General features: G+C 26.5%; 2 protein-coding genes across 2 annotated transcripts in view; one reads left to right on the forward strand and one right to left on the reverse strand.

The window, feature by feature from the left end:
- Positions 1-2,403: 2,403 nt before the first annotated feature.
- LOC136078992 (uncharacterized) lies at positions 2,404-5,104 on the reverse strand. Its single transcript, XM_065794768.1, has 5 exons — positions 4,983-5,104; positions 4,016-4,679; positions 3,525-3,754; positions 3,295-3,454; positions 2,404-2,787 (listed from the first exon to the last, which is right to left on the reverse strand). The coding sequence occupies exons 2-4, from the start codon at positions 4,560-4,562 to the stop codon at positions 3,431-3,433; spliced, it is 801 nt and encodes a 266-aa protein (XP_065650840.1). The 5' UTR covers positions 4,563-4,679; positions 4,983-5,104; the 3' UTR covers positions 2,404-2,787; positions 3,295-3,430.
- Positions 5,105-10,469: 5,365 nt separating this feature from the next.
- Positions 10,470-13,982, forward strand: part of LOC136079583 (cytochrome P450 4C1-like) — a 34,987-nt gene continuing 31,474 nt past the window's right edge. Inside the window, exon 1 of the mRNA XM_065795506.1 lies at positions 10,470-10,698. Coding sequence (XP_065651578.1) covers positions 10,473-10,698 — 226 coding nt within the window. The 5' untranslated portion in view covers positions 10,470-10,472. The remainder of the gene's footprint in view (positions 10,699-13,982) is intronic.

Raw genomic sequence — 13,982 nt, forward strand, 5'->3', positions numbered from 1 at the left:
CTAAACTTAAAAAAGTTCGATTTTGTGTGTCACCAACCAGTTCTTCTTCTTTGTACCGGAATGTTTTATCTGAAAACGAATTAACGAATTTCCATTTTTAACCCAAAGCACTTATTTAAATTACTTTCTTTATTCGAATTTAACTGTTTTCTTTACTTCTGTAAATATTATGAAGAAATATGTTTTTTCAAAGTTGAGTTGCAAACTAAAAACTAAATTTTTTTACTACGGAATAATAATTCTTAGTATAGAAGTAATAAAATGTTTTAAATATTTGTTGAATATTGTAGCGAATATAGAGAACAATATACAGGGCCGGCGCTAGAGGGGTGCAATTAAGATTAAGCTGGTATATCTCTCAGAAAAATCAAATTTTTCAATTTTTTTTTGTTTAATGTTATTTAAAATTTATTAGAGAATCATATTCTAAAAACGTTTTTTGTTTTTTAATTTAGCTTTAAAATTAACTTTAGGAAAGCAAACTTTACTTAACCTTACTTGTTTACGCGTCCCTGACAACCTCCTTAGCAAATAACGGTTAAATTTTTATTTGGCTATAAAACTCTCCCCAAATAGAGTAAAATGGGGTCAAATGGAATAGTTAAGAATTTTAATTTTTTTTTTTTACGGAAAAATGATTTCTTAAAAATTTTTTTTTTTAAAGAGAATATTGAGCTGTATTTAAATATATAAGAATCGGTATATAAAAATATAAAAAAAAAATTTTTATTATACCCTGACATTCGGGGAGTGAAATACGCAAATCTTTGTGCAAATAAAACAATTCTTTTCTGAAAAAAACAATTATGAAACCGATAAAAAAACAGTTTAAAAAACAACCGAATTAAAAAAAAATTTCATTCATATCATTTCATATTAGAATAGATTTAATAACGATCGATTTAATTCGTTCGGGATGGCCCTGCCCACTGAGTGGGGTAATGTAGGCCTATGTTACTTTTTCACATTTTTTCATGAAATATATCAACTCATAGTAAAATATGACTTGAGTCATTGAGTATGTATCCAATTTAAACATTTTGTTCAAAAGTTTAAAGATAATAGTGTTACAATAAATGTTTGAAGATAATAGTGTTACAATAAATGTTTGAAGATAATAGTGTTACAATAAATGTTTGAAGATAATAGTGTTACAATAAATGCGCTAAATGCAAAATAACTTTATGTGTTCAAAACAGCAAATTAGAAAAATAAATAAATTAAACATTTTCAATTCTCTCTTAGCGGTTTTCCAAAAAATTTTGGAAATTCAATTAACGCAGTAAACCATAACTTAAAACCATAACAAAAAATATATTAAAAAAATCCAAATATAACTCTCCATATTGAATATATGATATTCCAATTCAAAATTCCAAGTACTTATATTAAGCCTAATCATGATAAAAAAAATTTAAGGAATAAATTAGACGGATGCTCAAGTAAAAATTAACCAAATGTTCTCGTATTATATATTATAGATTCGTTACTCTTTAAAAATGCAATGTTTATTTAAAAATAAATTTGATGTGCTAAGATTCAAAACTGCTACTCTCCGGTATCTACTAGTTTCAATGGAAAGTTACATCTTTAATGATCGTCTATATGAATCTGTTGAAAAATAAAATCAGAAAATGAATACAAAAGCATTGCCAGAGATCTTATTTACGTTACGTTAAAAACAAATATTCTACCAGCAATAGATAGAATGGGTGCAAACGGAATAAGTTTTACATCGTTGTTTTCGATGTAAACATTTCGACAGCATCATCTGCCGAAATAAAGTCATTTTTGTTTTTAATAACATATTTCTCAGTTTTTTGTCTTAACCAATCAATTCTTTTGATGTCGTTGCCTTCATTCTTAAATAAAAAAATACTGATACTACAGATTTTGAAAACCGACTGGCTACCACCAATAACGTGTTATTAAGGACAGTTATAAAATAGTTGTTCGATTATTATAGGTTAAAATAACCTATAGGTTATTATTAACCTATAAAACTATAAATATTGATGAACAACTTCATGCCTATTTTTGTAATCAACTTGAGTTTATTCAAATGACTCTAATGAATATCAATATTTAATGACTATCCCAGATAACACATAGGCATCGGGCCGATATCGGCGCGACGTCCACATTCGATCGGCTTAAGATGTAATTTTTACATCTTTTTGATGGGCGGCTGCTCATTGGCAGGACGTAAACAAAAATGTCAAAAAGGCATCGGCGCGACGTCCGTATTTGATTGACTAAAGATGCAATTTTTACATCTTTTTGACGGGCGGCTGCTCATCGGTAGAACGTAAACAAAAACGGGAAAATTACATCGGCACGACGTCTGCATTTTGGTTCATATGTAATTTTTACATATTTTGGATAAAATACAAAACGAAATAATAAAATTTAACAGTTTTTAGTAATATTTTTAGTAACATAATAACATCGAATAATAAAATAAAAATATAACTGACAATATAGTAAAACATTACCATAATTACGCGTCCAATAAAATAAAAAGTTAAGCAATAAAGAAGTTAAGTATGTACAAAAAAAACAACGTATGCTTATAAACAAAACAAAAAAACTTTTTGAAAAACGAAATAATAAAATTATAACATTTTTTTAGTAACAATTGCTAAAAGGCTTCTGCATTAGTTTTGGCTTCGGCTCATTTTTTACGACCTCCACCTTTATCCGATGAAACACGAAGCCACGTTTTTATAGCCGACTCAATTTCAGCATTTTTGGCATCTTTTGTCATGGTATTTGCACGAGCAGAATCTGTACAATATACAAATTTATACAAATTTATACAAATTTATACAAATTTATACAAATATACTTTAATCACCTCATATTCAACACAAACAACTTGCACTACTAAAATCACTAATCAAACAAATACTACTAAAATCACACTGTGTTCAATCAAAATTTACTTTAATAATACTTAGCGCAACTCCTTTAAAAGATTAAGAACCGGTCACAAATCAGCATACGCCATTTGGCATATAGTGTATGCACAAAATGTGTGGAACTATTGTTATGTATAGTATATGCTTAACTCAATATAACCAAACAATTTCATGCAATGTTTCTAAAAAATATAACTGTTATGCAACAATGCATAATAGTTGAGGAAACTTCCACTTTTAGTAAATCATGTTTAATTTTATATCAATTTACACTATATGCAAACCAGTCTAACGTCAAAGATACTCTTTTACAAACAGTAATAACAAAAAATATCAATTAACTCAAATAATAGGATTAGAAGTGTTTACTAACCACAAACAATGTCCTTAATATGAAGGGCTGAAAAGGCGTGTTTGTTTCCATGGCCCATGAAATTAAATTTGTTAGCCAATTCATCAGTCATGACCATTTTCATAACTCTTCTGACAGTTTCCTTCACTGTAGCACCTCATTGAAGACCCAGATGTTGAGTCTAAAGAAATTATATAATTTAAACTTACACTAGAAATGTTAAAAGTTTGTCACTATATTAAAAAACTTACTAATTGTAACTTGTCTAGTGCGGATAGTCTCAATTTTTTTTCAAAACTTTGCACTTGTTCGAATGTTTGCAATGGCAAATTTAAATTTTCGGGCAACTTTGAATTAACTCCCTGAACTTGTAAATCAAGATGCTTCAAAATCACATTTTGTTGGTGTGAAAGATATTGAATTTGAGCCTTTATGTCATCATTCTGCTTTTTAACTTCCACAAGCAACTTAATTACATCACCTATAAATTATAACCATCAATTACAAATTATAGATTTTTATCATCCTAATAATGGTACTTTTTAAAATTAAATTTAATAGTCAAAAATATTTTAATTAACTAAATAACAAATTTAAATTTAATAAAACCAGATTTATTTCCTAACTACTTCTGCTACTTAACTAATTTAATTGATCCTCGATATTTTATCACACATTATTATTTATTACAAGTGTTAATACAAGTTTTTTGAATAAACTTTATAAACAACATATAAATTACCATAAACTGCCTGTTCAGTGCGTGGTAGATAATTTGTAGTTTTCGATTGAGGTGTTCTAAAATCACTTGAAATTTTAGAAATAAAATCTTGTGGCTCTTTTTCATCATTATATGATTTCTGATTGGCTATTTCGTGGCTATTGTAACTAGATTCCATAGAATTCAAATGCATAGTTGAGTTATGCATTATTTGTGTATCTGCAGAATGGAATCTTGCGGTATTAAAAGGTGGTTTATGTCGTAAAACAGGTTGTTCAGGTGCTAAAGTTGATGCCATACGAGATTCAAACTGACAATTGTTCTGATAAGATGACTGATCAGATGCATATCTAAGGGGTGGTTGAGGGGGCAGTAAAAGCTTTTTAGTATCGGATTTATTTTTCAGAATACATTTATTAGAAATCTGAAAATCAAAATTATCAAAATTATCTTTATTAATCTTTGGTTTCTTTTTTGACGTTACTTGACCAACATCAATGCTTAAGCGTACGTTATTCATATTCATATATCGGGTATTTATATCGACATCATTCATTAGGAAAATCATCAACAATCATTTTCTTTCGTTTTTCAGATTTCATCTTTTCTGTGTCAGATGTAGCTGTATCTAAATCAGATGTTATCTCTCCCTTCTTGGCTTTTTTCCTAGCAGTCTCGTATTCTTCTTTAAAATAAAATAAAAAAATTTAAAATAATGCAAATTTTTTTTTTAGTATACCAAATGTTTTATTATATTATATATTATATTTAATAATAAAAAATATATACATTTAATTAAAAATAAACATAGAAATGCCATTAAATGATTTTAATAATGCTGTGAAGACATTTATGTGACATTAGCTGCGAATAGACTATTTAATTGTATATAACATTGCCACAAAATACTCACAACAGCTAAGTAGATGTAACAATGGCTTTTGCAATAAATTTAAATTGATAAAAAAAAGTAGACAAGTATACTAACCATATACTCCAAGACACTTGACAGTAAACTGTAACCAATCTGTTTCAGGTATTTGCAATGACTTGACTGCCTTTACAATCATATGAATTGGTGTAGATTTAGGAGGCCAAGCACAACATGTTAAAAACGTGTTTAGTAAAAAATATACAAACGTGTTTTAAAATACGCAAAACAATTTTTTTTTTAACAAACGATAAACAAATGTGTTTTGTTTAATGTTATTTATTTCAGCTAAAAATATACAAACGAATTTATTTCTGCTAAAATATACAAACGTGGGTTTAGAAAACCTCAAATATATGAAATGCGTCATTATGAGCGCACATGAGCATTGTTATGATCGTCATTAGTATCGTTAGGTTTGTGCACAATAAACATTCAAGTTGCAGATAATTTTACTATACTTTCGCAGACATCAAGCCGACGTCTTTAAGCGATGGAACATTAGTAAATTAATTTTGCATATCGGGCGAACATCGGCCCGATGAAGTAAAACGATGCCGATCTACAGCTGATATAAAAGACATCGGCAAGACGTCGGGCCGATGTACGTGTGTTATCTAGGATAGTGTTATTTACATCAGTTGTGGTTGTGCTCTCTTTTGCTTTATTAAATTTTTGAATGAACTTTCAAAAACCAGAAAAGTTTATAAAAAATAACTTCAAACGTACTTTATGGAAACCCATAACTTCGTACGTACTTTATGGCAACCCAAAAGGAAAAGTTTTTTAAAAGTTTTTTCAAATATTGAAATAGTGCTTTTTTTGAATATGTTTATTATAGCATAAATAAATTATTCTAATATTTTTATTAGCATTTTAAAGCTTTTATAAAACCTTTTATAAAATGAAACTTAAAAATTAAAAAAAACCTTCAATAAGGGTATGAAGCAGGACTCTTGTTCTGCTCGACATATCTTCCTGCTGTTTTTAACTAAGCGTACCGAAATAAAATAAAAAGTATAAAAGAGAATGATCATTACAAATAATGGTAATCGTGGGTTTATTAATAATGTAATTAAAAATAATATTTGTGGTCAGTGTAAAAATTATTAATCGTTATTTGGTTTTTTGCACGAGTTGAATATCATCTTCAAACTAATTCTTGAATTTTTAGCATTTGGTTGGTTGTCATTGGATACCGTTTGCTTTAACAATAGCAAAATCAATATGTGAAGAGTAATGATGATGTAGTTGACATAAAAGTTGTAAAAATTTAATTAAGTATCCACTCAGAGGTTATTTCAGTAGTTATCGGCATGGCCGTAGAGAGGGAGGATTAGGCGGGTGTGTTGTCCTGGGGTCCGACTTTCTTTAAGAGTCCGGAGCAGGACTCTTAAAGAAAGCCGGGCTACTTTTTTTTTTCTCCCATAAAATGGGAGAAAAAAAAGAAGTAGCTAATTTGGCATTACATGGTGCTTATTTTCAGCCAAGATAGGGCCCATAAAGAAATTTGCCCTGGTACCCATCTTGGCTCTCTATCAGTTATCAGTGACTTTTATTTTCACAATAATAATTCTGACTTTTTCGCACTTATTCCAGTTTTTGCAATTGATTTGCACTTATGCTAGTTTGCACTTATGCCGATTCGTACTTATGCCAATGTTTATAAAATCTTTCGGCGCACCTATGCCAGTTCGCGCTTGTGCCAGTTCGCACTTATGCCAGTTCGCACTTATGCCAATTCGCACTTATGCCAATGTTTGGAAATTCTTTCGGCGCACTTATGCCAGTTCGCGCTTGTGCCAGTTTGCACTTATGCCAGTTTTTGCAATTGATTCGCACTTATGCCAATGTTTGCAAATTCTTTCGGCGCACTTATGCCAGTTCGCGCTTGTGCCAGTTCGCACTTATGCCAGTTTTTGCAATTGATTCGCACATATGCCAGTTCGCACTTATGCTAGTTCACACTTATGCCAATGTTTGCAAATTCTTTCGGCGCACTTATGCCAGTTCGCGCTTGTGCCAGTTCGCTCTTATGCCAGTGTTTGCAACTGCTTCGCACTTATGCAGATTCGCAGTTATGAAATTCGCACTTATTCAGCCTCCTCTATACATTGGATCAACGTTGGGTTTAGATCGTAAAAACGATCAACTTTTTGGGATGTTTTTACATACATTAATTCAACGTTGGTTTATACACATTAAATCAACGTCGGGTTAATAACATTGGATCAACGTTGGTTTTACATCGTAAAAACAATCAACTTTTTGCGATGTTTTTACATATGTTGGACCAATGTAAATGTGCCAATTGAACGCGTAGCAATTAAATTAATAATTACAGTTTAATTACTACGCGTTCAATTGAAGGAGTGTTTTAGATTGTCCAAATTTTTACTCACTTTTCTTATTTTTATGCGTATTGCCGTACATTAAATAGTTCGCAAAAACTGCTATCACGTTTTTGAAGACATCAAAACGCAGCGATGCAAACTAAACATTTACATACTGAAAGCAGTTCTATGATTTTTTTGTGAAAAAATGTGATAAATAAATATTTTGAGAAAAAAACTAATTCCTTTCCAAATTTTTAAAAGAAAAAAACACTTGAAGTCTTGTAATTTAGAAAGCAATTTCAAGATTTAATTTTTGGTCTTGAAAAGTCTTGTCAAGTCTTAATTTTCTTGAAATTATTTTTATTTAACAAGACCACTTTGAAAAAGTATTGATATGTCTTGAAACGTTTCAAGACTTTAATGGGATTTTCTTGGTATTGGTATCGAAAAAATTTTTTTACGAGACGCAGACCCTAACCATATAACCCAGACCATAACAAAAAAGTTCATGAGCGTGACCATATTGAGTCAATTAATCTTTTCTGAACAGTATACAAATAGCTACACTTTAACTAACATTTAGAAATGGATTTATTTTTCTTTGCTTAGTTTATATTCTTTGCTTAGTTTATATAACTCAGACACTTTCCGCTGCTTCATGTATTTTAGATTTCTTGATTTTTAATTTAATTCTATATGTAGTTTATTATTTTAAGAAACACTTCATAAATTCATTTGCCTATGTGACAATCAAAAAGGAAACAGCTCTTCTTTCTAAACTAATATTAATTTTTTAGCACAAGCAAGGTCCACACATTGAATTGCATCATGAGCAAACTGCTGCATTAAGTACCAATGTACAAAAACATCATTTGACCATCATAGGTTTCTTTCACATTACAGCAATCACATCCATAATGAACAACATCAATCACATCTATAATATATATATAGTGATTAAATCAATATATATATTATAGATGTGATATATATATATATTAAGTTTTTGCTATAGCATCACAAATAATTTTTTTTTACCTTTTACTTGTATGTTTTTCATTATTTTCAACACCATTTACCATAAAGGTCTACCATAAAATATGTCAGCAAGTATGATGGATGAGGTTTACTCAAAAACATATGAATGCATACAAGAGAGAGAGAAAGAGAGAGGGTAGGGGTGGTGGTGGTTGGTGAAGACAACAAGTATATACATGGTGTAACTAATTTTCATTCTTTATCTCTTTGAAAACTTGTTTTTTTTTTTTAATAACAAAAGCATTTTAGAAAGGAATATAATAAGTTTAAAAAATCAATATTTGGTTATGTAATAGAGTAATGTCAAAATATATGTATGCAGTGGAAGTTGTGGCATTAAAAACATATAGGTGTGTACAAGAAAGGGTGGGAGGTATTCCAAGCTAGCTGACTTCTGTAATCTAAATTATAGCGCCACCACAAGTGGAGAGGTTTCAAAAATACTGTCAACACGACACTGGATTGGCCAGAGAGATATATTTGTACTTTTATAGATTGACAGTTTGTCAATGTTAAAGACAAACTCAGCAAAGTCTATATTGTTGTCTAAAACAGGTCTTAATAACCCTTTTTAATCTTTTTCATTACCATCTTTTGTCAAAATATCATATTTTTTCCTAAAGTAGGTATATTTATATACTAAACCAATGAAGAAGTATCAAAATGCTAAATACATTGAAAAAAATACAAAAACTAAAAACATTTAAATAAAAATAAAAATAAATAACCAAATATAACTAAGATAACTGCAAAGATATATCAAAAGTAACATATTCAATGCAAAAAACTAATTTTTAAATCTAGCAAATAAAATATCTTAGAAAATATAAAAACCTGGCTTTATAGTCTCATCTGATTTTCTAGTCATTTTTAATAGTGTCATAACTCATACCGGAAGACCTACACAAAAGCGATTACAATGTAGTTACTCTTAGAATAGTGAACATTTAACATCCTATTAACCAAGAGTTCTCTCAATGTTAGCAAAATTACTTTATTACTTTTATCATTATTGCTTTTACTATCGGTGATAAGTTCTTTAGTCCTTTCCGTTGCAGTTATGGATTTTAGTCCTATAAAGTCATCTCTGTATAAACAGAGATGACTAAAACCTAACTGTTTAAACAATCAAAATTTTCAATTTTACATTTACAACATAGTTACAAAGGGTGTTTATTAACTATGCTGATTTAACAGTCTTTTTACAAGCATATTGCTGAATCATTTGTGTTCTTTTTCTACTTTTGGAACTTCTTGAGTGGTTTATGTTTTGAAAAGTTCACTAATTTTATAACTGTTACAAATGCTGTATAAAAATTTTGTTTAAATAAAAATCAAATCAACTTTTTGCCTTACGCTTGACAATTCTAAGAGGAGAAAAAGAAGAGATTTGGTCCAATTATGCAAATTTGTGGCATTGACAAGATAAATATTGGAATTGGCTTTGATAAGATAATTATAAGAAAATGTTTTCAACTTATTAAAAACTCTTAAAGCTGCAATTTTGGTACAAAAAAAGAAATGCTCTCTCCCTAAAAGGAAGCATTTCCTTTTTAACAGAATTGTAGAAGCGTCAAATTTACTTTCATTTAAAGCTGTAACAGCAAAAACAGCTCTATTAATTAATGGTTAAATAGCAATCAAACATAACTGCTGTAATACTATATCAAAAAGGACAAATAACAACACATTTGTTGGGTCTGTCCAACACAGTGCAAACTACAATAACTGTTACTACTAATATTTACTTATATAACACATTCATAATATTATTTCAAAGATGTTATTTAGTTATAAGTTTATAAATATAAGTCAATGAAAGCAGCTGACCAGCTTGACCTATATTTGTGAACTTATAACTAAATAACAAACAGAAAATCAAACAGCACCAGTGCAATGAATCATATTACTAAAGAAGTATTTAGGTAATGTTACTTCAAATTATTAAAGTCTTTTCAGTGTAAAAAACTCATAGTTTTATAATTTTCTTTAAAAATAAACATGTTTATGATTAGCATAGACTTTGTTAGTCACTGCTCTGGCATAGATTATATTAACTATATTTTTTATTTTTACTATCTTTTTATTTATTTTTTTGCACTAATAATACTAGCTTTTGAAATATTAGTTATCGTTTAAAATATTCTTCTCATAATTTTCTTTACAGACAAACATGTATATGATTTATATAGCAGTATTTATTTTATTATGTTTACTACTATTCTTTGCTAATGTTTTAAAGCGTTTTTATCATCCGCTTCGTAAGTTTCCCTCACCTCAAGAAAGTTTAATTACAGGTCATTATAGCTATTTTTATGGTTATGATCATGTTAATGCTTTGTTAAGTTTTGGAAAACAGTTTGAAAAGGATGGCTTATATACATTAGATACACTAAATGGTAAATTTTTTTTTGTTTTTATTTTAAATTAATTTATTTTCAATATACTTAATGAACCAAGTGATTTATGAACTAAAATGAAAAGTTAATGAACTAAAAAATTAGACTAGCTGATCTGTTCTATAAATAGAAATCATTTTCTTATAAAAACGTCATTATAAAATATAAATTGATAAAATTCTAATTGATAATATATATATATATATATATATATATATATATATATATATATATATATATATATATATATATATATATATATATATATATATATATATATAAATATGTATATATATATATGTATATATGTATATACATATATATATACATACATATATATATATACATATATATATATATACATATATATATATATATACATATACATATATACATATATATGTATATATATATATATATACGTATATATATATACATATATATGTATATATATATGTATTTATATACATATATATATATATATATATGTATATATACATATATATATATATATATATATATGTATATATATATATGTATATATATATATGTATATATATAAGTCTAAATATATATATATATTTATATATATATATATATATATATATATCTATATATATATACATATATATATATATATGTATATATATATATATATATATATATATATATATATATATATATATATATATATATATATATATATATATATATATATATATATATATATATATATATATATATATATATATATATATATATACAGAGCTTAAGATAACAAACTTTTTTGTATTGGACAATTTGTCCAATAAAGAGTCAAGTTTGCCAGAAAAGTGCGATTAAGTGCCATTCCTGACCATGCTCAAAATATTTTTTTTTTACAACTTGACCACGCAATTTGTAAATTAGCTAACAAAAAGAAAATCTCATAGAAAAAGGAAAAATCTAAGCCCAAAAAACTAAGCTTTGTTAATTATTAAATACATAAATTATTATGTAAATATATTAAATACATAAATTATTAAGTTTTTTTATTACTTTATTAAAATAAAGTAATTAAAAAAAAAATTAAAATCAATTATAATATTTACAATAAACCCATTTTATTTAAATTATCAAAGAATATTATACATAATTACATTTCTATAATTATGTATTTTTTTATAAATCTTTCCAAACTTTTTCTTGGGTTAATTTTATAAATACTTTTAATAGCAAAAATTTTTAGCGTGAAAACAAACCTTACGTTACAACTCAAATTAATAGTGTAATAAAAAGTACTGGTTTCTAAAAGCATTAAATTTACTATTAGGTTTTAAAAGCCAAAACATTTGTTTGAAATTTAAACCAAGATAAACACCATTGGACAAAAAATAAATACTTAACTTTAAACTTAAATTAATAACTAATTGCAACACTTTAATGTAAAACATAAAGACCAAGCTACTTGATTCAAAAAAATGTAATGGTTTGGCATCTTTTAAAAATGAATTAACTAAAATTTTTTTTATCAACATAGTCATGTGTTCAACATTTATATATATATATGTATATATACATATATATATATATATATATATATATATATATATATATATATATATATATATATATATATATATATATATATATATATATATATATATATATATATATATATATATATATATATATATATATATATATATATATATGTATGTATATGTATATGTATATATATATATATATATATATATATATATATATATATATATATATATATATATATATATATATATATATATATATATATATATATATATATATATATATATATATATATATATATATATATATATATATATATATATATATATATATATATATATATATAAAGAGAGAGAGAGAGAGAGAGAGAGAAAAAAAAGAGAGAGAGTTCTATAAATTGTTGCATTTGGGAGTAAGGTAAGAAATGATTCTTTTGACAACAAATACATCACTTTTAATTACTTTTGACTTTCATCCAGCCATTCTGTGTTGTCAGAAAGTTAAAACTATTAATTTAATTACAAATTAATCATTTTAAAAAAACCCCTCAAAAACGCAAATTTAATTGACCAGAATGTTTTTAAAACCATGCTGAATGTTTTTAAAACCATTCTAAATGTTTTTAAAGTTATTCTATATGTTTTTAAAACCATTCTGAATGTTTTAAAATCTATTCTGAATGTTTTTAATAATATAAACAATGTTTTTATTTTTATTTTTTTTAATAAAATGTTTTTTTTTTTTTTACTGTAAATCATGTGCGGAATGTTGCTACATCAACAATCTTATAGCCTGACTTGCAATGGAGTGCTGCTACATTGACTGACAAATAGCATGAATTGCAACAGAGTGCTGCTACATCGACTATCTTATAGCCTGACTCGCAAGGGAGTGCTGCTACATCAACTGAGGGTTTGGTTGGGGCAGGCAGTCTATCAAGTAATAAAATAAAAAATTTTGGTCTTGCATTTTAATTTTTTTTTGTGTCAACAAAATACGGAAAAACTTTCTGACAACCAGTTAGGAGTTATATATATATGTATATATATATGTGTATACATATATATATATATATTACATAAATATAGATTAAAAGATTTATACATAATATGGACATAACCTATTAGGTAATGATAACATTTCTTTACGTTATTTTTTTTTAAGTTTAAATAGCAAAAAAAAAAATTTTTTTAAATCGTGCAGGCTAACTTAAACATGATCATCATGCCAATGCTTTTTTGTGCGCTGGCATTATATTTCAAATGGAGAAGACTGAATATATATTATATTAGTATGAATCTATTATATATTTGTTAAGTATATAGTCAAGTATATAAAATATTATTCACTTGATAAATTTAAATGGCGCATTCAGTTTAAATTGGAAAGCAGTTTTCTAATTTGTACAAATAATGAATGAAAAGTTATCAAGTCATTACTGCCAACAGATAGAATGGAATGTTTATTATTTTCAAAATGTTTCATCCTAATAAGAATAGAAAATTTTTATTAAAAAAGTAAAACTTGGTTAAATTTTTAAAAATCAAAAGTTTTAATCCACAAGGTTTTGTAAAAATGTAAGATTCTTTTGCTTTATTGTTTTTAATTTTTCATACATCTGTTGCAAATAAAAGAAATATTCTTATTATTGCTTTTAAATAATATCAAAGCTGCAGTAACATATTTTTTCCTGTAGATAGACAAATTAATTAATTAAAAAACCAAAGCTTTTTTGTCTGATTTCTCGAACTTCACAT

The sequence above is a fragment of the Hydra vulgaris genome, chromosome 04 (assembly GCF_038396675.1).
Source record: "Hydra vulgaris chromosome 04, alternate assembly HydraT2T_AEP".
Taxonomy (NCBI): domain Eukaryota; kingdom Metazoa; phylum Cnidaria; class Hydrozoa; order Anthoathecata; family Hydridae; genus Hydra; species Hydra vulgaris.

Bases quoted from the DNA above. Each gene is read 5' to 3' on its own strand.
- LOC136078992 (XM_065794768.1), bottom strand. From the start codon at position 4,562: ATGATTTTCCTAATGAATGATGTCGATATAAATACCCGATATATGAAT. The intron at 3,755-4,015 runs GTAATTTATATG...TATAATTTATAG, and splicing joins CACTGAACAGGCAGTTTATG to GTGATGTAATTAAGTTGCTT. The intron at 3,455-3,524 runs GTAAGTTTTTTA...TAATTTCTTTAG, and splicing joins CACTAGACAAGTTACAATTA to ACTCAACATCTGGGTCTTCA.